This window comes from Nothobranchius furzeri, chromosome 1, assembly GCF_043380555.1.
Source record: "Nothobranchius furzeri strain GRZ-AD chromosome 1, NfurGRZ-RIMD1, whole genome shotgun sequence".
NCBI lineage: Eukaryota > Metazoa > Chordata > Actinopteri > Cyprinodontiformes > Nothobranchiidae > Nothobranchius > Nothobranchius furzeri.
In genome coordinates, this window is record NC_091741.1 from 97255842 (window position 1) to 97282639 (window position 26798).

Sequence of the window (26798 nt, forward strand, 5' to 3'; positions counted from 1 at the left end):
CAAGCAATTCAACTGATAAAAATTTGTTAATACAATTCTAATTGAAAAAACTTTTATTGAATGCAACAAATAAATTTAAACTTCCTAAACATCATTAACATTCAGCTTATTTGTGTCTACTTCAGTCACAAGAAGCCTGCAGGGAGAATAAATCTGTGCAGAAGACCCAAATTTCATCATATAAACACCAAACTGAACAATGGAGGTTTGTCCTCTATTTAGAATAATTACTAATAACTTTAGAACAATAGTTTAGATTGAATTGTGTTTCTGTGGTTGAGGAACTCTTTCTTATCTGGTGGATTAGCCGTTTGAACAATCTCAGTTTGTATAAACAGAGATGAGTTTCGACTAGACTGATGGGTTACAATGGGCCAAGGCTAAAGTGGATTTCTGCCGCAAAAGATCTATATTTAATAATTGAAACATTTTCACATTACAACAAGAGCTACTAGTATTAGCACCACAGCTAGCTAGCTTGCTAGCTGTGGTGCTTGTGGTTCTGCTTGGAGAACATCCAGCAGGAATTCTATGATATTTCTGCTAGAATAACTGTCACATGAAGCTGGTTTAAGTCTTTATCTGATGGAATCCAGTTTGTTTATGTTAATCTTGAACCTGAGTTTATCATGGAGTTCCTCAGGGTTTGGTGCTCAGACAAATGCTCTTCGATTCCATTGGGTGAGTTTATTGGACAGCACAGGAATAATCAGCAGTATCATCAGCATTGTTATGCTGATGATACTGAGTTATATGTGTCTATGAAGCCTGATGAAACAGTTAATCAGGCTAAAAACATGTTTTACTTTGCCAGCTCAGTGGCCTATTGGTAGAGTGGCCACCCTGAGACTGGGAGATCAGGGTTCAAATCCTTGTCGGGTCATAGAAAAGACTTTAAAAAGTGGGACCCAATGCCTCCCTGCTTGACAGTCAGCATTAAGGGGTTGGATTGGGGGGTTAAACCACCAAGTGGTTCCCGAGCGCTGCTGTGTCTGCAGCTCACCGCTCCCCAAGGGAATGGGTCAAATGTGGACAGATTTCACACACACAACTAATGGGGCTTTAACTTTAACAAACATGTTTTAAAGGCATGAAAACATGAGAGAGGTTGTGGTTCTGAACCAAACATTAGGAGCAAAGCGCTTAGTCGGTCACTTCCTCTGGATGCCCTTAATGTGGGCTCCAGCACTAATGTAGGGAACTCCCACTAACTCTCATACAAAACATGTAACTACAATTAAAAGTGCTGATGTTAAGGTAGTATTGCATAAATCACTATGATTTAGTTACTTTAATCAACTTTGGTCTTGGCCAAAAAAGACAAATCTCTATTTCTCCAAACTAAGGTTGATCAAAGAGCTATTTAGAACAGGTCAAATATTAATTGTTCACAACCACTCTCCAAAAACCCTGTCTGTCTGTCTGTCTGTCTGTCTCTGTCTGTCTGTCTGTCTGTCTGTCTGTCTGTCTGTCTGTCTGTCTGTCTGTCTGTCTGTCTGTCTGTCTGTCTGTCTGTCTGTCTGTCTGTCTATCTATCTATCTATCTATCTATCTATCTATCTATCTATCTATCTATCTATCTATCTATCTATCTATCTATCTATCTATCTATCTATCTATCTATCTATCTATCTATCTATCTATCTATCTATCTATCTATCTATCTATCTATCTTCGTTTATAAACGAACCACAGACCACGGAAGTCCTAGAAGCCTTTTATCTTCACAGATGTAATCGACTCCCAGTCTGACTCTCTAGTAACATGATGACACTTCCTCTGCGCTCGCTCTCATCTCTACAAACATCTGGTGGATTACGGTTTGCTTTGTTGAGGTAAGTCACATGGTAAAACAAGCCCTGCAGGCCAAAAACATATTTCTTCACACTGATTAATATGTCTCCACTCAGCTTAACGGTCAAAAAATGGGGAGGTAGTTGCAAGGATCGCATGTGATTAAAGCAGCAGGCCCACTTCAAGGAGCATTTGGGGGAAATGAAAAGTTTAAAAAGGACTTCTTTGCTACAGGATGTGTTTAGTAGATGACAACTTTTCCACCAAAGTTGGATATCTCTGAATCAAAAGGGAAATGATCATTTATACAAAAGTACTATGAATTAGTAAATAATTTCTCTAGAGCAGAGTGGGGGTAGTATTTCTGTTTTATTCAACAGATGACACCCCCAAAAGGTTTAACTGAAAATGAGGGATCAGAATTTCAATTTCCATTGAACCAATTCGGAAACAAGGTCTTTCTTCTGCTTGGGGGGGGGGGGGCTTGAGCTTGCCTAGGTTGCTGAATGGTCTAGGACTACTCCTGATTCAGAATAGTAATGAAATGTGTAACGGACTCTTATTTTTCCCTTCTTTGCTCAAGACTAGTCTGCATGAGATATAACTCAAGGTCTCATGCATTCTTTCTAACCTGCTTACTTTCATCTCAACAGAAGAACGAAGAAAGAACTCTTTTCTTTAAATTAATCAAAGAACTCTATTTTAATAAAGCTGATCCAACCAAGTGTTAGTCAATAAATAAGATGTGACCGACCTGTGAAATCAAAATATTAATTACTTTTTTATATTTTATAGGATCATAATAAAGTAATTAATATTTTGATTTCACAGGTCGGTCACATCTTATTTATTGACTTACACTTTGATGGATTAGCTTTATTAAAATAGAGTTCTTTGATTAATTTAAAGAAAAGAGTTCTTTCTTTGTTCTTCTGTTGAGCTGAAAGTAAGCAGGTTAGAAGGAATGCATGAGACCTCGAGTTATATCTCATGCAGACTAGTCTTGAGCAAAGAAGGGAAAAATAAGAGTCATTCCATTCCGTTAAAAACGTTACTTTATATTTGGATGTTTAAGGAACTTAAAAAGCAAATCACTGAGTTACTTAACTAAGATTATAAATGTTAAACCTTAAATTAAAAAAAAGATACAAACCAAAAAAAGAGAGAAGGTTAAAATTGAAGGAAGAGGATGACTGCGTTGTGCAAAAGGAAAGCTTTGGGTTAGAAGAGCTCACATGTTAGTAGAGGTCTACCTTCAGAAAGCGTCTCTGGAAGCTGCTGGACTGCTCCCCAGAGAGAAAGCCGTGGTCATACCGCGGGTAAATCATCTAAGATGCCACAGATGGATCAACAAAGGAGAGGAAAAACAGAATAAAGGAAAGTGTGTTATGAGAAAGAAAAAAAAGCAGGTTGAAATGAGAGGGAGATGACTTGAACGAATAGAGGAATCGAAAATGCTCGTTGAACTCAGAGGAAAATGATCCCTGAAGGAAGAGAAAGAAAAACATGTTTAACAGGAGAAAGGAAAGGAGAAGAGGAGAGTTTTACTCCTTTCTGCAGGGACAGTGACAGATCTGCAGCAGCCTGAAGGACAGCGAGTGGTGGCTGCTGGGAGGATGAAAGACTTTAGTTTTTGAGGGGCGACAAACCTTGACGGCCAGAATCTGGTTACTGTGCAGACCTGCATATGTGCTGTAGTTAGGAGGACCCTGAAGAGGAGAGGGACACTGATCAACAACCCAGGGTGGCTCTGAACAACAGATGTGCTTTTACAAGATTCAGATTTACAGAAAAGCAGTAAAACCTTCCAGAACTCTGGCCGAGCTCTCACAAAAAATCACACAGCAAACAGAAGGATGGAGCGATATGATAGAGGAAATTAGACAGAGGAGGAAGGAGAGGAGGAGAACAGCAGGAGAGAAAGAAGCAAAAGTCTCTTCCAGAGGTTTCTGCTAACTGGCAGCGGTGAAGGCTGGACAGCTGAGGTTTGTCTGAGACCATAGACTCCTTCTCTCCTCCTTTTTTCCCTGTTGTCACATTCACTCGTTCACACTGCTCCCACCATGAAAACCACATATGCTCCTTAAACATCCCAGAGCGGAGTCGGCTGTTTCCCAGCAGGCATCGCCTTTACCTCATTCTCATCAGACCTTTGGCCGATTTGAGGAAAAACAACCATCATCCCTCTGAACCAAGACTTTAGTTGTTTTTATTTAAATGCTACGCTGAGAGGAACATTTGGCACCAGATGAACCTAAACGTGCATCATCCCTGCTCTTTACGACCCGGCTTTAGAGGAGAGATGATGCGGTTCTGACACATCTGATTCGGTTTTATTAGCTCTCTTATTCTGGGTTTGAACCACTTCCTGGGTCTGATGAAGGAGCTGTAGATGATCGATTGACAGGAAGTCACAGATTGACAGAGATTCATGGCTGTTTCCTGTTTTCACTTGTTTTCTCTTATCCTCCTGTGGAGTTCAGAGGTGAAGCGGAGCACAATGTAGAAACATGGGGCTAGGTATGCGAGGATGATACTTCCAGTCTCTCACTGCAAGAAGTAATAGATTTTTAATAGATTTCTTTACTTGCCTCTGGTCAAAATGATAAAAAACCCACACACAGTCATCATTCACAGCGTCTTTGTTTCCAGGGAATATTCTGGGGTTTGGGGATCTACCGACTTGATCCAAGGACATCAAAATTACAAAAACCTGAGCCAAGTGAAATATTTACCATTTGGGTAAAACGTGGTGATGTGGAATGCCAGGAAAAATTAATTTCTGCACAAATTGTTGGTTTGAAAAATAAAAGGAAGGGCAGGAAAGTCAAATGTCTTACGCCGTGATAGGAATCAGGAATTTCTGCAAATGCTTCAGAACCGCATCATAAATATTGCTCCGCTGGGGAGAGTCCTCAAATTTACACTCCGTTTGTGCTCCGCTATAAAACAAGACGTTAGTCCACCCGTCCTCATAAGACTACTCCCATGTCCCTGCCGTCCCTGCACCATGACATTTATCCTGATCAACTTGTCCTTTTTAAGGGATACAAGCTTTAGAGTTTTTATTCTTCAGTCGTAGAATTATTAGAATTTGTTAGATTTATTTATTGTTAAAAACAATGTGGTTTTTTATTTGTTTAAGATCCTACTGATCCCTTAAAAAAAGAACTAAACAATAGCAACAGCAGAATTAAGAGAAAATACATAATGTATATCAGAAGAAAGTTTCTCTGTTAATTAAATTTTTTTATTGGGCTACAATAAAAAGATTTACATTTTTTTTGCTGCTTCTATAAACTTTAAAACTATCTTGGAGTGAATGACAGATTAAAAAACATTTTCATCTGATTTACTTGACACTAAAATAATCAGATTTACGTTTATTTATTAGTCAAATTAATTGAACTTATTATTTGGTTTAAAAAATACAGTTTGTCAATAACGTGTTTGATCACAGGGAAAGTTACCAAGTCAGTGTGTTTACATCTAAGTCGATCTGGGTCGATCTAAGGTAACAAACTGGGAGTCTTTATCCTAGTTTACATGTATGTTAGAAAACTGAACTCTCAAAAGAAGTTTGTTCCACTCCGGTACAGTAGGTGGCGACATGCACCCTTTCATGTTGGCATTCTTCCCGTTAGCTTATAGCAACACAAATAGCAAACAAATGCTGGCGAAAGTGAAGCTAAAACAGGATATTCTCAAGGGCTGAAGGACTGGACAACAACAACGCTACAGCACAACTTATTGGTACATACTGAACTGTTTGATGGTATTACACGCTTTACTTTGTGGCCATGATATAATCAGAAGACCTCTTCCACCATCTCGTGTTTTCTGGAAGTTACTGGTATCAACTCGACTGACCCGTTTACATGCAGATGTAGTAGGTTTCCTACTGTACAGGGAGCCTAAGTCTACTTCTGCATCACGGGTCCCCGGAAGAACAAAAGAAACGAATGCAAGTCAACGGAGCTAAAAAAGTTATTTTCTAATCCACTTGGCCTTACGCCCTGGATCACACATAAGTTGCACTGCAATTTAAATGAAAAGTAATGATGGGTGTTTCGACCACGCCAGTCACATACTTTGAGATTTATTAGCTTGTAAAAGTTCGTAATTAGCATGACTACAAACTGGAAATCGGCATGTCGCATATGTGACGTCACCACATAATCTCCTCTCCCCTAACAAAGCTGCTACTTACCACATGAGCAGATTTATGGTGTTTCTTTCCTCCTGTGGGAAGTTTGCACAACTTACAGCCATTTTCCTTTAGTTTTCTCAGTGTCTGGATCGATTTTGTCACTTTCGTGAAGCGCATTTGTAGTCCTGGACTAATTTGCACACAAAATCTGAAATAGCCCCCACCCCCACCCCCCACCCCCATTGAAAAATAAGCACGTTCTTGGTATAAAAATACGTCTTTAAAATTCATGGACATCATACGTGAAATCCATGGCACAAAACAAGCAGAATTATAAAATAGCGTTTTTAGCCCCGTTGACTTGCATTAAGTTTTTCGTTCTTCCGGAGACCCGTGATGCGGAAGTGACTTAGGCTTCCTATCATCTGGGTGCTGCAGCACAATTAGTACCAGTTCACATGCATTAAAAAATTTTATGTCGGCCTATTTAGGGCAATAGTTCCGTTTCTTATACGCATGTAAACGCACTGTTTCTGAAATCAGCTTTCAAAGGGATATTTGAACCATTTCTGTGTGAAAGTTTAAATAATAAAATTATGACTATTCGCTGTAAATATTTTCCCTAATGGCCTCTGTTTGGGGAAACAAAGGGCTAGTCCAACCCAGACCAAGACTCGTTAGATTTCATAACAGTTCATACAACATTGTTTAATAAATTTTCACAGCATCATCAGTGTTATTCCTGCTGAAATAACCATTTAATGTTGAGATTACCGTTGTGTCAAGGTTTTATAAAATAACGTCAACATTGAAGATGGCAGCAGAACTAGCCACTAACTCATCAGTCCTCGAGGACGTAAACTCTGTTTCTCTGAACTGAGGCTGTTCGGAATTGGGTCTAATTTTCAGTTTTGTTTCACATGAAAACTTACTTTGAATCAATCAACAACTGAAGCTTTTTTTACTGAATAATCTGATTTCTAAATCTTTTCTTAACAGGTCAATATTCATTATCTTAACCACCGAATCTTCGGTGGAGGTGCAGACAGCTGGTGTCTACCTCCAGCAGTCATCGGGCGACAGGCAGGGGACACCTTGGACAGGCCTCCAAAGGACACACAGAGACAAACAACCAGTCACACTTAGGGGCAATAAGAGTCTCCAATCAACTCAACATGGATCGTTTTGGTCAGTAGGAGGAAACCGGACTACATGGAAAAACCCATGCATGTATGGGGAAAACAAGCTAACTTCACACTGAAAGGCTGGGCAGGCAGGATTTGAACCTGCAACCTTCCTGCTGCGAGGCAACAGTGTTACCAACTGTGCCGCCATGCTGCCAATCAACAGAATTGTTAAAAATGTTCTATAAAAGTCACTAAAATCCTTAAGAAACTCCCTGAAACAGATTTTTCTGACATTTTCTTGGTTCCACATCTGTCAGACGAAGCGAGGGTCGGGATGTGTGAGTTTAAACCACAAACAGTTTAAAAAATAACCCACAGTAGTTTCTGTCTCTTTAAGCCAAGGGCCTGACCTGATGTGCCACTTTAAGTCTGAGAACTAAAAACATGAAACATTCGTGGGGTCCACGACTCCCCGAAAGAATCCGAACCGTTAACCATGTAAAGCACAGGGGGCTTATTTCCAAACCACAGCGACTGAAGCTGAAGATAATTACATGGAGGTCTGTGAGGATGGGATGATATCACATGAAAAGAAAAGTACCTCACTGCAGGGACCAGATGCTGAGCAAGGCTTTTTGGAAATATTATTTAACAAAAAAAACGACCCTAGTCAGCAGCCTGGCACCCCGTCACAAGCGTGGGGTTTGATGGTCAGGCTTAGGTGGGTCGTTCCCCAGCCGTTACTGCAGGCGCTCCACAGGATAAACACACATTTCTAATGTTTTAATAAATTCTTATAACATTTAAGACAGTTGCTTTCCAGAGGCAGCAGTGGTAAAAGAGAACAAAAGCACTCAAACGTGTTATTTTTAGCCTCCGGAGATGAAAATAAAAGGCGACTTACCCTTGGCCCAATGTCTCCTTGGTCCCCCTGAGATAAAGACAGGAAAACAACAATCGTCAGCTTTTCTCAGCGTTATAAATGCAGACAGGAGCGGTCGTTTAGCAGATACCGTGGAGAAGCCGTGACAAGAGGACTCAAAAATTAATGTTTATGGGAAGGAAGCAGGTCAAGGGTCATCTGTCCCAACCGCCACGGGATGTGGACATTTACTGAATAAGTCAGCTGATAAGTTGTGGATCTGACAGGATGAGATCCGTTCAAGTGGATCTGAGCTGGTTTCTCATTATGAGTCACGCATGATGTTTATCTGAAGGTTTGTCTCTCATGTGAGGGCAAAAGAAAACACTCGTTTCACATAAATACATCGTTACACATAAGTGCGGGTGCAGCGACCACACGGCCGTTGCTTATGGCCTCTAACATCGTGAGATGGGCAGAGTTTCACAAAGCAGGAAAACATCTGGATGACATCGAAGGGCCCGCTTAGCGCCCTGACATGAGAAAGTGCTGCTGCACGTCTACTCTCTTGATGCATGGAAGGTAAAAACCATCTCAGGTGATGGCATCTGAAGCTGCTGGTGAGTAAATTATTACAAGACATGCTGAAATTCATTTGGAAACGTACCTTCTCTCCCTTGGGTCCGGGCAGCCCCTGCAGGAGGGAGGAGATAATCAGAGACAGTCGGTGGGAATAAATCAGTTGCTGGCTTATGGGCAACACACATCCCAGCACAATGCATCTTCCTGCTCGGCTTAAGAGCGAGCATTCAATCAAACATTAAGGCAAAGCATCAGTTACAACACAAGTGTCATGGAGACCTCTCAATCCCCGCTCAGGGAAACCAGATGACACCGGGAGAGTTTCCGTGTGCGTGATAAGAAATGCTGTTCTCATGTCAGCGGAGGACCTTGTGTGAGGGGTTTACCGTGTCTCTTCAGGGGAGCATTCCATTTTTATTTACGATCACTGGACAAACAGATGAGATGAGTTTGTCTGAGCGGCACAAAGATGCTCAAATGTATCAAAGACACAAACCACAAGCCCTCTGTGACTCGGGGCAGTCTGTTTTCATTTTCCACCCAACATTTGGTTTTTTCTTTGGTAATTAGAAAAGCACCACTCATCTCAATTTCAACTGGCGTTTAAATGACAAAATAATCAATAATTTATGTGAAAATATTCCTAAACAAATAAAAGAACTGAATTCATGGAGGCAGAAATTGAAATGAGCTAAACTTTTTCTCCCACCTGCCACAGCGCTTGGAGTCCAGGAATGCTTTTTTTTACCGTAAAGAAGAAAAGGGAGTTTTTAACACAATGGAAGTCTAACCTGGAGTCACTGCCTTGTAAGTCATACTCTGTGTACAAAAAGAGCCCTGGTGCACCTGTTTCAGATCAGAGGAGAGCTTCAGACAGCAGGATTTGGAATTTTACTTCCTGATATATGGACATCTCACCTCTGATTGGCTAACAGAAATGTGGCTCTACCACTGACTATTTACTCTGCAATGCTGATGTTTAATCTCCACAAGTAACACAAGCTTGGAGGCGTTCTGCTGTGTTGTGGAGCTGCTAATGCTAACAGTTAGCTTCTACTAGTTGAGATGTTCTCTGCTGTTTCCTGGACGCTCAAACCAACAACAGCCTTTCCCTTCATGAGTCAAGATGGATGAGTCTAGGAACACTAAGTGACAGTGTGGTGTAGATCTGTCAGGTTTATAAATCCTAGAGTTTCACCGTCTGTTTTCTGACAGAAGCTAATGCAGGAGACAGGTGTAGGAGACTATTTTCATTTTCAGCCTGCATGAAAAACTTGATCATGATCAGAAATAATCATTAAAACACACCTTTAATTAACTTATAATTTTTGCCTGCATCTATGATGATCATTTTTACAGCAGAAACAAAAGAACACACCAGCATGTGTGTGTACCACTTTACAATTAGGCTCCCCTTATTAATGGCTAATGAATAGTTTATAGATACGTTATTGTTTAGTCTGCAACAGTCACTAATAGGTGTTCGTTATGCATTTTAAGGGCATTTTGGTTCATCTAGTGTTACTAAGTTAAACATTTCAGACTACCTTACTACCTTGTATAAGTGCAACAAGCATGTGTAAACAAATATGGGGTTCAGGGGTCAGGACTTGGCCTTGTTATTGGTGGATAGCTGGTTCGAAACCCAGGCTCCTGCAGTCATATCAGTCATTGTGCCCTTGGGCAAGATACTTCCCCTTCTGACTCAGAAACCTGTTATGCAAGTGCAGGCCATTTATCATTGTTTTTCTCATTTAATATCATCATTTATCACTGCGTTATAAATATCAAAAACGTTCAAAGGGAGTCTGATTACAAAATCTAAAACATAAACTATTATGATTAATAAACATAAATGACAAAAGGGAGCATTATTATGAATTTGAACCATATAGTCTTAGTTTGTGTTGGGTGAAGGTGGCAGAGGAATTAAATGCTCGCCTCATAACCGGAGGGTTGCTGGTTCAAGCCCTGTCTGTTGTGTACTTGAGCAAGACACTTAACCCACCTTGCCTGCTGGTGGTGGTCAGAGGGACCAGCAGCCCCGCCTCTGCCACTGAACCCCAGGGCAGCTGTGGCTAAGATGTGGCTCATCACCACCAGTGTGTGAATGCGTGGGTGAATGACTGATTGTGTTATAATGCGCTGTGTGTGTGTGTGTGTGTGTGCACGCGTATGTGTATGATTTCTGAATCGTTAAATTTATATCAACTGAAATAAATTTTTCTGAAAGAGAATGTTTTAATGAATTGAGTCCCTTCAAGGCCTAAACCAGCCAATTCTCTCATCATTTTATTTAAACACACTTTGATTCACTTTGAACCTTTTAGAGACAGAAAAGAGGTCAGAAATCTCAGCTAATTTACTTCTCTAGAAGGTGTCTAATAGTACCGTGCTCCTTTGTTCTTCCTTCTGTGTACTTTATTTGCACCCATTTGGTATTTGTTCAGTATTTCTGACCCTTTATCGTCACGTCTGAGCTGCTCTGTTTGAACAGGAGTAGTTTGTTGCTGACCACATGTCTGCAGACAGCAGCTTTGCTCCTGTTTAAGACCAGAGTGAAGGATGTGATACCTGGCAGTGCAATCTGTTAGCGATATTTAAAAAATTTGTTTCACAAATCAAAAGAAAAATCAAAAGATCTTGGTTCCTCACTACTCACATCCCTGGAAAGATAAAGATCTCAGCTTAAAGTTTTCTTATTTAAACATCTGCTAACAAATCAATCATTTAGCGCTTGTTCTCTGCGTCCAGCTTTTATGTCCCTCTCTAAGCTCATAGACGGCCCTGACCAAGAGGTCCGAGCTCCTGCTGCGGTTTTATGGCGGACAATCAGTGACGGGGGGAGTCCTATTAAACGACACGCTCAGCCCGAAGCCTTCTTTAACAGGAAGCAGGAGTTTAATGGCGTTTAGAAAGGAACAATCCAAAGAGCTCTAATTACACTGTGATGGTTTCAGGCTTCAATGGACGACTGGTCCCTGTCCCACGCAAGGCTATGGGCTAGGGCACTTATTCGTGCAAGGACGGAGCAGAAAGATGGTGCATTTAATCAAGAAAAAAAAAGAGATAAAATAAAAAGACGCTAAAATCTGTGGCGAATCAGCTACAGAGGAGAGTCTAAGTAGGGGTGAAGGGTACTATAATGATGTTTTAAAGAGCGTCTGTTTGAGGCTGTAAACACACCAGCCTGACTCACACTTTCTCACCCATGTTTAACCCATTTGCTCCGCTCCGCTCGCTTCCACGCCACACCCGGGCGTGCCTGGACGCACGCAGGTTTCCAGGGGAGGGTTGACGAACGGGAGCACAGAGGGGATTATGTGATTTAACTTCCCTTTGGCCCTGTCGACCCTGTGATGACTGCGGGCCATGGGATGGCTTAAGAAGTGGAACAATCATAAAAATGGCTGTATTTTATTTTATAAGAACAGTAAAAATGACTGATGTGCCACAGAAATCTACAGTTCCAGGCAGCAACACCCACCTGGATTCGCAGTTATAGCCATTAGATTGCTGTAACTTCTTCAGGATAATGAAAATGTGTAATTAGAGAATCAGGTGTGTGTACCTGGCTTCCTTTGACACCTGGTAAACCCTACAACATAAAAGAAAACGGCATTAAAAACTAAAATGTATTCACATAAAGCAAAGTCTGAGAGTAAAGCTACTCACCGGTTTGCCGTCCAAGCCAAGAGGGCCCTGTCAGGGGGTGAAAGAAGAAATTAAGAAAAGATCTGACAAGACTTCAAAGGAATTCTGTAGGAGAGGTCTGAAGGTTTTGGAACATTGTTGGGAAATTATCTCAGTGGCCAGAATAAATAGTTGTGATTTGACATGTATGTGAACTATAGGTATGTCATTTCAGCATTTCTGAGTGAAACAAAGTCCCTTTGACCACATTACATAAGAGTCGCTTTGATAAAAACTGGCAAAGTCTGATGTTTTAGCCATGAACTTCTCCTAAACAGGTCCTTTTTTCTGGAATCTAACAGATAAAAGTAAAATCATTCACAGAAGAAAAAGGTCTCACTGCACATTGTAACACTAATGGGAAACCAGAGGTGGAACAGTCCACTTCAATCCAGCTCGGCGTCTTTGTTTCAACATTTGTAGAAAACTGAAGGAATAACCATGCTGACTGTTTTGTGAGCTCGTTAGTCTGAAGACCAAGCTTTAAACAAAACAATTGTTTATTCAGAGGTAAATGTCACTTTACATTAAGCTATAGCTAATAGGAGGCTAGAGGAGTTAGCATGGCGCTTGATAATCAAATACTTCTGCCTGACAAAAAAATACACAGCACGACAAAGTCTGTCATAAAACCAAAGTATGGAATTTTTTTTATTAAGTTTAACTAAAAGGGATGTTGTTTTCTCCTGCCAGACGAGCTAAAGGTCAAGGTGGCTGGTTAGCACACAGCTTTGTTTGCTAGGGAACTAAAATCTGACCATGAATAACAACAGAAGCTATAAAAGTAGAGAATGTGAAACAAATGACAAATGAAAATCCTCCCGTCCAGAACGAAGCTGGGTAAAGGGGCCTAGTCGGCTAATTTAGCTAAACCAAATAGGTTCAATGATTAGCCCAAACCAGCAATAAAGCATGTTGGAATAACTATACCCACTTTGATATTAACACACAGTGAGTCAGATGAAAAGCCTCATCAGGATATGTAGTTAGCTGACATCCTCAGACCAAACAGCTTATGCCACCTGTTGGTATTTCCTACCCTTTTCTGTTCTGAGACAATATAAAAGATCTTTTTGTCCTAAAAACAAACAGGACTTGCAAAAACAAAAGAACATCAAAATGTCGAAATGTGAGATGAAAAAAGTGCCAGAAAAAGTCAGGAAGAAATGAGATGAGGAAGACAAAAAGTTTTTCCTTTCTTTTTAGGTAATTTGATTAAAAATCCTGACCCACTTTATGTGTGTGTTTATGGTGAGGAGCTGGCTTCAGAACGGCTCCGCCGAGCCTCGCCGAAGTGCAGAAACAGCAGCTGGAGTCGTCCTCTTTGTTTACCTCAATAAAAACAGCCGAGGAGTCACTAAACCTTCAGATCCCCACTTAAACATGAAGGAACACTTAGCTGTGGAATCAAACTTTCCAAAAACACTTAGATGTGATGTATGTGGTGAAGGCTAATGTTGACGTCCTCCTTAAAGACCGTTCTCCCCGTTAAGCTAACAGTTGTTACAGGGTCCCTTGAACGAGTGGGTTGTTCAGAGAGCTATCATTGACGGTTACCTGGTCTTTGATGGCTGAGCTGTTACAATCGGATCAGACTCATCTGTGTGATTATTTCTACAGTGACTGTAAATTATCTTTGAAACATTTGCACTTAAAGGGATTTGTAAAAACACAAGTTTTAGCTTCTTTCTCTAGTTTGATTTAAACACCCTTGTGAAATCAGCAGTTAGCGCCTCAGACCAGCGTGGAGCTAATGGCGGGGACCGATCCGAAGCTGTAATTTGACAGTGATCTTTTCAGGTTTATGTTTATTTATTTTGCAGACACTTTCATTAAAAGTGACTCACAATTAACCCAGCATGTTTTTGTGGTCTGAGGGAGCAAGCTGGGGTTCCCGGGAAGACCCCCCGTATGCATGAGAAGAACACGCCAACTCCACTCAAAAAGGCCAGAGCTGGGATTCGAACCTGTGACCTTCTGACTGAGAGGAAAGAATGCTACAGACTGCACCATCATGCAGCCGTTTCAAATGACTTTAATGTTCCCGGGCTCAAAAAAAGTTTTGATAAAGGGACGAACAACTAAGTCCTTCAGGGGTACTTATGAGTAAAAAATGCTCGTGAAGTACGTATGTGGAGTAACCAGGTAGGTAGGCTTTAACGTTGCAAATCTGCAACGCCTGCCTCCAGAGGGTTAACGAGTAAGGGGGCGATGCTCCTTTTTTGTTTGAGCCGATAATAAATTCAGCAGAAAGGAAGAAAATGTTGTGTTGCTCTACTAAAAGCAGCATGCCCGCCGTGTTTACCATGTCAGGAGTTTAGATGAGTTTACAAATGTCCCCTGAGTTTTCCCCGCTATCTGAGTCCAGATCGCTGTGCCTTGTGTATCTACAACCGCGCGCGCGCGCGCGTGTGTGTGTGTGGTGGTATCCCTGCATCTGGGAGCGTTTATCGAGGCCCGGCTCCTTCAAGCAGGATGAGTAGGTGAGGTGAACGTTTTAAGGTCATCAGCTGCTGCAGAGTCTGAGCCCGCTGCAAAAAGAGACTGATTTATGGCTGCTAACAAGCGACACAGCGGCCTGTGAACTTTGGCCGTGTACCTTTTTCCTGTTTGAAGATGTGTGTGAAAGGTTTATTCTGAAGTTAAAAACCCCAGTGAGTTTTGTCTACCAGCTGCCATCTATTGTAAAGATGGTGGAATTATTTTTTTTCCACTTCAAAGACATATTTAAAGCAACAATACTTGAAGCATCTTGCATAATATCCAGTAACAGCAGATCCTGGCAGCTTTGATATATTCTTGGTTTCCTTTTTTAGCATCGTTCCCGTGTGGCATAAAGAGATAGTCCGCAAAGCACACGGGCTAAACTGTGATGGTCTGAGGCTGAGGTGGCGATTGCTCTAAACTTTTTGTCTCATACAACAAACGGATGAAAGATTTAAAAAGTGACCAGCGTTAAGAAAGAAGAGGAACCTGGCTTGTTTCTAAAGTCCATTCATTTTCTGAACAGCTAGTTCCTCGCTGTGGGTGCAGGAAGCTGGTGGACAGGTCTTCGGTCCATCTCAGGAACACACGGAGACAACCAACCCATCAACCTGAGGTGCATGCTTTTGATCTTTTGAGGAAAACCAGACAACACGGAAAAAACCCACACATGTATGGTGAGATTATGCTAATCTTGCACAGATGGGATTCTGACCAGCAACCTTCTTGCTGCAAGGTGACAATGCCACAATGCAACCCGTCTCAGAGACATCTGCTGCAAAACTGGAATACGAAAATCCCTTTGTCTGTGACCGTCACCCTGCACACATACGCCTAGCAAAAAAAAAAAAAAACCTAAAACCCCACATCATATCAGGCCCTGTGCCTGGAAAAACTCTAAACACTGTAGTAACTATGCCAGTCCTATATCTGGTGCTGTAATGCCATCAAGAAACACACAAATGGATATAAATACTCTCCTGCAGCCCGTGCTGCTTTACAACCTTCAGGAAAAGGCAGGAAACTTTACTATGATTACAATATCGGATTGTTTTTGGGAGACAGGAAAACACTGTTTCCTCTTCCTCCATTATTTCTGTTAAGGATGAGTTATATGTTCTGCAATTAGAGCTTAGAGCTTGCAGACTGGGTTCAAAAGGTTTAGCTCTGAACATCCACACTAAAACTCGACCTCCAAAATGATTATTAGTCTCTTTAAAATGACTTGTGCTGCAGAAGGAATTGTGTGCGTGTGTGTGTGTTTGTGTGTGTGTGTATGTGTGTGTGTGTTAGCCTGAGTGTATCTGCTAAGCCCAATGAAAAATCCCAGGAGGTGTGTTTACTGTCTTTATTGTACTTTCTGCGGTGCAGACTGGTGATTATCCAGCAGTGTGTAATGGTCGAGGATGCAGCATGAAGGTGTCTGCACATCAGAGCAGACGTCTCGCCTACAAACACACGTGGTAATGTGTTCAGCAATTTAGCCTCCGTTAGCTTAATTCTGGCCATAAAATGAAACAAGATTACGGGGGTGGTGAGAGGAGCTTTTCTCCTTCGTCCTTCATCCTCAGTACGTTTTTCTCCTTATCTTTCTCAGTTTACCTTCATGCTTGTCTGCACTTTTTCATTTGTTCAATTTGTGAAACCCGGCATTATCTTAAAAAAAACAGAAAAGGTGCTGGAAGCTGAACCAAAGAGCACAGGAAAGCACCAGAGAGATGTGTATTTGGGACACAAAATGACTGGCATGTTTCTGGCTTTAATCTGTGCGCCGCAGCCTGGAAGGCCTTGGCTTCTTTCTGCTCAGTCATGTCTGTCTCACACTGGCACTTCTGCATAAACACGCTTGTGGCTGGGTATGCACTGATGACTGTGCATATGAACAAGAGCCAAATGGTGTGTGTGTGTGTGTGTGTGTGTGTTTTTATCCCAATGCACCGGTCTGTCAGTCTGTCTTACTTTGATTATTTGACAGCGTGGAAGGCTCGATTCTGAAAGCCTCCTTGGCTGTGATTTATGAGGAAGAAGTGACACGGGTTGCATGAGGTGAGAAAACACACACACACACACACACACACACACACACACACACACACACACACACACACACACACACACACACACACACACACACACACACACACACACAGTTTATCATACTGTGGGAGGTGCTGCATGTATTAGTCTGATGAACTCAACATGTGTTTTCACCTGGATGACATGTGGCTTTTACACGCATGCACATGTGCGGAGTATCACAATCACACATCGTGATAACGAGTCAGACAGTTGGAGTGAACAAATGACTTGGGAACACAGATCAGGAGTAAAAACAGCACCTGTGGTTTTAGCCGCGTTTCCCCAAGATTCACCATTCGTGTTTTAATGTCTTAAAGCATCAAAGCTATGAATAAGTCACCAGTCTGAACTACTGGAGTGACGGCTTTACCTCTAAACTCTTGAGCTATGGTGTTGTAATACATGTAGAAGTGTGTGTGTGTGTGTGTATGAATTCCGCACTTCTGCTAACAGAATTTAAAACATGTTCAAAAAATTTGTAATAAATGCTGAAAGCGTTGCTTTCACAGTGTAGACGTTTGGAACCTGCTCATGTTAGTTTCTGCGATGGGCTCAGTGATCAAACTGCAAATAAAATCTGAATAAACTGTGAATGGGTTGAGGCACATGAAATGATCAAAAACTAACTTTATTCACAACTTTGGAATTTGTTGTCAATTTACGCAACGAGTCCTACGTACCAAATCTGTGTGATTGGAATGGAGAGCTGACCTTTTTGTTAACGTGTATTTTGTGATTAAACATTAACGGTAGCGCCACAAAAATGCTAATTACCCAAAGTCCTGTACATTAAACCTTCCCTGTGCAAATACAGATGCTGAACTTTCAGCTGTGCTTAGCAAACAAACTGAAAGTAAATGTTTTTCAGATGAAAGAAGTCTGCATAATGCCCAAGCAACGTATAAATACTGAATCATAAGGATTACAGGACTTCACTTTCTTTACCTTCTTGTTTGTGAAAAATGTGCACGTTTGCAGCATTGATGTGTTTTATGTTCTTGCAAAACAGGACAATTACAGAAGGTTTTACTTCCTTAAAAACATTTTCATGGGCCCAAACTAGTTTCTGTCTATAGAGAATAATAGAAGAAAGGAAAATTGTACATTTTTAGATGTATTTGCGTCTTCTGTTCCTCGTGCATGTGAGTAAAGAGGTGCAAAAACACTCACAGACCTCTGATTACTGCTCCTCTGGAACAGAGATGTAGAGACATGGTTGGACCGAGTCCACACACACATCTGCACGTGCGGACACAAATACACAAACACACCACCACCTCCCAACAGGAAGAATGCTTGCTTTAAAGCTCCATGATGGAAACTTAATCATCCTGCTGCTGTTCAATTAAACGATGTTCATGTGAGCTGTCACTATGATTAATTTACTCTAACTCCTTCCACACTGGCTCTTTAGTCATCTCACACACACACACACACACACACACACACACACACACACACACACACACACACACACACACACACACACATGAAACAGTAAAAATAAAACGATTCTAGCAAGACGTGGTGGAAAAAACCTGATTGTCCAGCTTTAAAAAGCTTTGGAAGATTCTCTGCCTCTGATGATGACCATAACTAAATCTGCAGGATGTCCCCTGAAGACGGTGGCAAAGATGGACAGAGTCAGAGGCAAGCAAACACAAATGTGCTCACACTTATCTGTGCACTCCATCCACCTGTGTGCAATTAGCAGCAGGCATTTCCCGTCAGTGGTGCTTCGCAGTGCCAGACAGACTGCATGGGAATCTGCCCCCCCCCCCACCCCACCCCAGTCCCATCCCAGTGTTCCCACAGGGGCCAGCATCAGCCCAGACAACACAAGGAGCAACAAGACAATGTAGAGCAGAGCAACGGGCGACTACTGGATTGCCATGGCAACCTGATGAGAAACAAACCCTCACTTCCAGGCTGGTGACCCACTGCTGAATGTCATGTATCTGTGTTGGATGATGAGAGTTTGATGAGGAAAGAGCCGCAAACCAACAACAGGCGAGGAGCGGTTTTATCCCTGACCACTAGAGGCCGCTAGATTACAGAATAACATTACAACTTTAAAGAATATTAAACCTTTCTAGAGGCAGCATTCATGAATTATATCCATCCATGTAGTTATATTTACAGATGATATTCTTATATAATTATGTGTGTTCATGCTGACTTGTTTTAAATGTGCACTAACTACACGATTAACAAGGAATAAATTAGCTTGTTTTTAATCCTTTCTGATCAGCTGTTACAGCATTTAACTAACAAGAGCTCACCGATAATCAATAAATGAATAAATAAAATCTAAAACATATACAAAGACAATTACATAAAGTATTATTATTTTTATTATTATTATCAAATTGCCATCATTTAGTATAAAAATCTTGAACAGAAATGTAAAGAAAAAAGTATATTCTTAAAGTTTTGTGTCATGGGGCGGGATAGTTTAGTTTCTATTTACAAAAGCTTAAAATTGCACAAAGAAATAATAACAAAACAAAACAAAGCAAGAAAAGAAAACTGATTCATTTGTATAAAAAGGAATGAGAAGATGAAAATTGACTTAAGCAAAATAAAAAAACCAGAGGAAAACAGCAGAGAGGCTGAGAGGGATGAACTGAAGAGAGACAGGATGAATAAAAATAACATTTACCGGGTATCCATCTCGTCCAGATTTGCCCTGGTGGGGTTAGACATTACAGAATGAAGCGACGATGCACAAAACTGACAAGTCAGGCTGAATTTACATCAAGTCTTTGTGTTAAAATGTGACTTTTACTCTGAAAAGAGACATACTCTCGTACCAGTGTAATGTGTAATGTTCACAGAGTTGAGCAAAAAGGTCACTTTTGAAAAAAAATCTTTCAAAACTGATTTTAAAATGTGAAAACTTCACAGAACAGGACTTAACCTTGCTTTTGGAACCTATTCTGTTATTTCTACCTTTCATTAACCTGAGCTTTAACTGCATTTTCAGCTGTTATTCTTTAATTTTGCCCCATTTACTCAAACAGCACTGACAGCTCTGATGCTGACAGACTGATGTTATGAGGAGCAGCAGGTGACTGCATTACCTTGATGGGGGGTGGTGTGTGTGTGTGTGTGTGTGGGGGGGGGGGGGGGGGGGGTGAAAGAAAAAAATAACTTGTTCAGGACAAAGAAATCCACCTTTGTTTCATGGACTCTTAGTGCAAAGCAGATGCACGGACAGTCTTCTGCTCTGGTGTTTCCGGAAAAGCGTCATGGTGCATTCACATCTGAGCAGTGCCACATGTGAGCGGATTAACGATTTTTTTTAAAAATAACAGAACTAAAGCTGGAAATAACGGCTTTCATAACAATACCTATGAAAATTAACTTAAAAAAGAAATCCAGACTCTTAACCTAAACAGAGCAGACTCTTTTTAGATGTGCTTGAAACAATGCACACGTGCACTGCTGTAGGTGGTCTCTGTTTATGTGCGTGTGTGTGTGTGTGTTTGACCTGCTGTTTGTAGAGCGGTCTGCGGGCCACAGCCAGGAAGGACGTGAGTGGTGTGTGTTCATGTTTAAGGTCAAAACCACTGGACTAACTCAATACTACCTGGATGAGATGAAAGCGTACTTACAGGAGGCCCTGAAACAGAAAAGAGAGAGAGAGACAAACGGGGTGATTAGAAAGTCTTTATTTCTCTATTGACTTATGAAGCACGTGCGACTTCCTCTGGTCCGTGCAGCCACCAGGTCCCCCAACAAACCAAGTGTGCATGCCATGTGGTTCGTTAGATAATGACTGTAATTAAACCTCTAAATATGGTGGAGAAAAAGCTCATTAGAGCTGCTGCCAGCCCAGTTTGTGGTGAAGTCGTTGTAATAAACAGACTTCTGTATGGGACATGTTTTAAATTAGGACATGAAGTTATGTCAAGACTTTGTTTTCTGAGGAAAGTCGTGTGTCTGAGAGAAACGGAGGACAAGCAGGGATGGAGAGAGGTCGAGAAAGCATGTGTCCCCCCCTCCCTCCTTACCTCCGGGGCAATCTTTCAGATGTGATTGAAATGCTCTGATGTTGAGCCTCGGCAGCAGAACCGTACGCTCTGTTTTTCCTAACTTTAGTTTAACTGAAAACAACAGCAGTGATCAAAGAGCTCCCCTTTTTCTCAGCGCTCGTAATTGAATAGAAAGAAAAACATTCTCTAAAAAGGGCTGAAGCTGAGGGCTCTAATAAACCACACAGACCTCTGCAAAGTGAACGGATTATTCAGCCATCGAGCGTTTTCATTTGGATTATTGGCTAATCTGGTTCGGGTTTCGTCCTGATCACAATGCTGATTTATAGGATTTAATGCAGTCACAGCGCATGAAATGCTTTGGAGCTCAACTGTGATGTTCAAACACACAAAGAGTTAAAGTGATTTTGGACTAAGGAGGGGAATAGATGGATTAGATGGAGAGTAGGAGAGGGGTGTTTATGAGCCGTAAGCCAATCAGGACCTGAACGTCTAGACGTCCTGACAAGACCTTCTTTATACAGACAGTTAGGTAAACAAACATGTTCTGGTCAGGGAGAAACACAGCCCAGATTTAACCACTGAGCTTCAGGCAGGTGTGTGTGTGTGTGTAGACTAATGAGGAAGAAAGACAAAAAGAAGGGGACAGGGGATTAAAGGAAAACACATAATAAAGGTAAATAATAGGGATAATGGAGAGCAAAAGACAAACTAATCTGTCTGCCTCATTCTCCTGTAATTCACAGATTCTGCTCTGGTTTTCTTCACTCTCGTTTGTTGTTTTGGACTAAAAACTGTTCTGGTCTTGTAAAAAAAAAAAGAAATTGTGGTCTTGAAGTCATCAGAGAGAAGATGGCGCAACTCAGACTCTCCTCACGACAACTCACACAAGGTTTTAAAAAAACTCAGGGAAGCAGCAGAATTAGCTCCTTCTGATACACACACGACTGTGGTGAGTCTTAGAGGCAGAGTTCAGAACCAATAGAGTGGTTATAAATAGGTAATATCTTACCGGTTGTAGATAGCCCGTTGAATGACCTCAGTTTGGAGAAAGAGGGATTTGTTTAGCTAACAGCTAGTCTAAGTAGAGCTAGTTCTGATCTGAAACTATTCATGAAGGTTTATTCAATTTACAAATATTTATATTGCCATCAGTTAACCAATTTAGCAAAACCCTGTTTTTCTGGCAGAAATATTTTGTTGTTTCTGTAGAAAATGCTGCATGATGAACCAGAAGTACTACAAGCTAGCTTTGTTGCTAATCTGCTTAAAATAACTGAAGCATTCTAGCTAAATAATAATTTCCACCAACAGGTCAAGGAGCCATCTGGTTTAACCTCCTGAGGCCCTGCTTCCTCAGACATGCACATTGGCCTCCCCGCACTATGACATTTATTCTGTTTAACTTAGATCTATAGGACTTATAGGGAGCCTAAGTCACGCCCATCTACTTCCGGACCACGGGTACCCGGAGGAACGGAAAAAATGAATGCAAGCCAATGAGACTAAAAAACCCGCTGTTTTCTAATTCCGTTTGTTAAGTGCCAATTTTAAATACACAGTTTGATGCAATGAATGCTCTTATTCTCAAATGGCGGAAACAATATTTTAGGTTTTGTGTGAAAATAAGTTCAGGACTACAAATGTGCTTCACGAAAGTGACGTCATCGAACCAGACACGGAGAAAAACAGAGGGAAAAGGGCTGTAAGTCCAGCAAACTTCAAATCCTTCCTTCAGGAGGGAAGAACCACCATAAATCTGGTCATGTGGTAAGTAGCAGCTATGCTAGAGGAGATTATGTCGTGACGTCTCATATGCGGCGTACCGATGTGTCTGGTGTGTACGTACATTAGGGGTTGTATGAACTAGTCACTAGTCGACTTCACTGCTCTATAGTGACTTTTTATGCCTGTCATCGACTAGTTGCTGTCACGTGATAATGACCAAGATGCAGTCCTCGGAAAAGACAGCAGGTGAGGAGCTCCTGCGCGTTGGGAGGCAACGCGCTGTGCCAGAGCGTCGGTACTGACACCCACCGTAAAACGGACATTTAACCAAATTGTGACGTTTACCCTCTTGTTTAACCTTCCCCTCACCCCCATCCTAACCTTAACCAGCTTGCGCATGCAAAGCTCTGATTGTTGACGCGCTCCAAACATCTGCGTCCTGAGCACGGCCACAGTAACATTATCAAATCAGGTGTCGCCACCTCAAAAATAATTTAACACGCGATCGTTCATGTCGGCTCATTTCCTTTTATGTTTTCTGTCTTTTATTTGCGCCTGATGCGTTTCGCTGCTGTGGATCGGGGCGCGTCACCTTGTCCTCCGGTGACGCACCTCACCGGTGCGGCCGGCGCGCACCCCGCTGTTTTTGCGGTCGGTAGATCTTTTAGAACTGCAGTTCAAAGGTAACTCATGAGGTGAATATATATGAACCCAGGTAGCAGTTTTTCTTTAGGATGGAGAGGAGATGCAGGAAGATAATAAACAGACAGGACAGAAAAATAGTCAAATAAAAACAAGTTAGTTTTTGTACCTGGTGGTTGCATCAAACAGACACCATTGAAGGTAATCAGAAGTGAGGAACAGAAAATGAAATAATTATTCTAATGTTTAGAGCAGCAGGAACTCGGAGAGGCTGCATGTGCATCAGTGAGACTGCGGCCGCTGCGCGGGGGGAGAGGGCTGAAGCAGAAACTACCGTTGTTAAAAAAAATGTGTTTAACTTTGAAAATGTGGGGGCAATTGTAATTGTCAAAAACTCCAGCGAACCAACCGACACCCCCCGCGCGCCGCTTCAGGTGTATGACGTCATCAACGACTAGTCAAAGTCGACTCGATTTTCATTACTTGACAGTTGACTTTAAAAAAAATTAAGTCATGCAACTCCTAACGTACACGCTAATTACGGACTTTTACAAGCTAATAAATCTCAAAGTACGTGACTGGTGTGATTGAAACACTCATCATTAGTTTTCATTTAAATTGCAGTACAACATAGGTGTGATCCAGGGCGTAAGGTAAAGCGGATTAGAAAATAGCGTTTTTAGCCCCGTTGCATTCATGTTTTTGTTCTTCCGGGGACCCGTGAGCCGATCGGAAAGGGAAGAGACTTTGGAGAAACATTTAAAAATCTATATTGTCATTTATTTAGTAGATTCTAGTTTTTGAGCATTCTCTTATGCCGTGCATAATTTATGGAACGCTTTGCATCCCCACATCAGGTTGCCTCAGTCACTGACAGAGTTCAAATCCCGTTTAAAAACAATTTTAGCACGACATTTGGCCCCTGAATTCACTACCCCTCCCTTCCTATCATCGCCCATATCCTCGGAACATTGTCTCGATATTCTTATATAGCCTCTACTCCTGTTGTATTCCAGTCTTATGGCTGGAACTACTTTCAGCGTCTTTTATGACTTATGCATTGTGTATGGTGGTGTTGTTTTAACTGTATGGGAGCCTTGTTCTTCCCCCTTTTTATGACTAATTAGCCCTGTTTGTTCAGCACTTTGGTCAGCTGTGACGCTGTGTTTTAAATGTGCTTAATAAATAAAGGACGAATGGGTGAAATCTTATTTTAACTGTAGTTTCCAAGAACAACCGAGTCCAGCTGTTTCGGAAAACTTTCCTTAGTGGTGCGTGCGTGTTTACATCTTCAGCCGGAAACAACACTACCACGTTTTTATGAGATACTCGTTCGGGAAGTACCAGCATATCCAAATGCAGTAACAACTCGTAGCAACAACATGTGGAACCACTGTTATGTTTCTGGGGGTTTATGGTTCAAATCAAGCCTGGAACAAAACACACAAAAGAAAAATGATTTAAAACACAAACGAATGTAAGTCGCTTTGGACAAAAGCGTCTGCTAAATACATAAACATAAACAAAACGCGTAGGGCAACAAAACTCACTTGTTCAGGGAATATTTGATCTATTAAACATCCATAACAATGAATCATGAAATGTTCCTATCTGACAAACATCCCACGGGATCAAACAGGCAGAGCCAACCGTTAACGAGAACCACTTGAATCCAGGATGACTCAGACGTGTAGAGCATTTGTCACTATGACTTTTTGATTGGCAAGAGTGATCTTCTTGTGCTGTTTTGGTTTCACGACGAGCGTTTTGTGGTTTGGATCGAACATCTCGGTAAGGGTGAGTAGTGATGTTGTGAGACTCATCAGGCTGCAGCTGCTACCGCTCAGCGAGACGGAACCCCATCTGGGCAGCGTTACGCCGACCACATGGGCGAAATTAACAAGATGCTGGCGCGTGATGGGTAGGACCAAGGAGAAGGGCCAACTGCAGCCCAACATGTAGCGACCTGACTCATGGATCACTGCCTTTACCAGCCCTCTGCTCCAACTCATCCACTCACCCGGAAAAACAGAAAATTCAAGGAGGGATGAAGAAAAACATGCGTCTTCCAGGAAACGAGGAAAGAAGGAGAGATAAACAGATAAAACAGGTGACATGTTTTACTTACCAGGTTCTCCTCTTCTTCCTATTCGCCCACGTTTCCCTGGAGGTCCTGTGGAAACACACAGAAGAAGAATAAATGACCTGGATCAGCTCCACAGGGAGGAGCAGAAGCAGCTGAGCATCACTTGTGGTTTCATTGCTGGTGGGCTATGGCTGCATGTGAGCTGGCACAGCACAGGTCTGTTGGTTCAGAGGCTAAAAACAAAAACAACACGGCAAATAACCGTCCTGTAAGATCAGATTCTGGGTGTAGTTCAGATCCTGGGATTTCTAGAAATGACCTGAACTATCAAACTATTATACCTCTCATACAGATCTGAGTTTGAAGGAAGAGAGACGACAAGCTAACAGCAGTCGTTACCCTGACATTAAGTCAAAACAAGATAATCCAGAGGATGTGGAAGGGTTAACACATGCTGCTCTGACTGGAGCTGGGAGGCTATGGAAGGACTGAGCTGCCTGAGAGTGCTTTGGGAGGATACGTTTGCTGCTTGATGCTTTTTTTATTCTTTATTTGAAAACGCATCACCAGAGGAAAACTTGTTATGTGTAGCGACAAACTACAAAGTATATATTTCTGTCAGAAAAATCATGAAACACTAAACCAACGGCAGGCTTCTTAAAACTGTTCAGATGAACAACTATGACCTTTTTCAGTCTAGAGGTGTTTTAAAACTGCGGATCTTCACTCTGTTGGCTTCACTTTGACCAGATTCTAGTGCACCATATGAACAAAACTAATCTCTGTTTCTCCAAACTGAAGTTGTTCAAAGAGTTTTAAGATTCCTAAGTTTTCCACTGAGAACTACCCCAAAATATCCCATAAACGATTCAGTTTTAGGGCAGAGCAACAATTCCACACACTGGACTTCATTCAACCACTTTCCTTGGACCCTGCCATCATGTAGCTGGTAACACAACTTTTCCAGAAAAAAAGATTTCTACTGTTGATGGAAGAAAAAAATAGTCTCTGATAAATAACAGGAGTCCTTCATAAGGACCAGGAAATGATGCCTATGAGCCAACATCCATGCCAGACTTCATGCTGCTACAACATCATGAATCATCTCCTCACCGCCACTGATCTGCGTCAGTGTCTGTACGTTTAAAGAGTCAGTGTTGTTTAAGATAATACACTCAGTGAAGGAGAAAAACAGTTTTAAGTCATTTTCCTTTAGCTTGGTGACTGAAACAAATGAGAGCAGCTGTAGGCAAGGCCATCTGCATACACTGCAGGAGCTAAACAGAGCAAACAGTAGAAGAATGTGCCAAATGATGTGTTTTCTCTCATTTACATAGCAAACATTAGCACACTGACTTACTGTCGTAAAGCTAATAGCATTGTCTCGACAGAATAAGTGGCTCGGTAACGTTTTGAGTCGGGTTTCACTAGAAAAATCCAAAGTTTGGGGGCATGACTACTTTGTGGGGTCCTGGAGTCTCTGGTGGATTTACATGGGTGTCTTATTGGATTTATCAGCCTTAAATATGTAGCGGTCACTAGGGCTGCTCAATTAATCGAATTTTAATCACGA

At 41.6% G+C, this 26798-nt stretch overlaps 1 protein-coding gene across 1 annotated transcript in view; it reads right to left on the reverse strand.

Moving 5' to 3' along the window:
• The window catches only part of col23a1a (collagen type XXIII alpha 1 chain a), a 193654-nt gene that overhangs the window by 15110 nt on the left and 151746 nt on the right, over positions 1-26798 (reverse strand). Inside the window, exons 3-10 of the mRNA XM_015943709.3 lie at positions 25268-25312; positions 20389-20396; positions 19434-19460; positions 12191-12217; positions 12087-12113; positions 8601-8627; positions 7976-8002; positions 3048-3122 (exon numbers count right to left, since the gene is read on the reverse strand). Coding sequence (XP_015799195.3) covers positions 3048-3122; positions 7976-8002; positions 8601-8627; positions 12087-12113; positions 12191-12217; positions 19434-19460; positions 20389-20396; positions 25268-25312 — 263 coding nt within the window. The remainder of the gene's footprint in view (positions 1-3047; positions 3123-7975; positions 8003-8600; positions 8628-12086; positions 12114-12190; positions 12218-19433; positions 19461-20388; positions 20397-25267; positions 25313-26798) is intronic.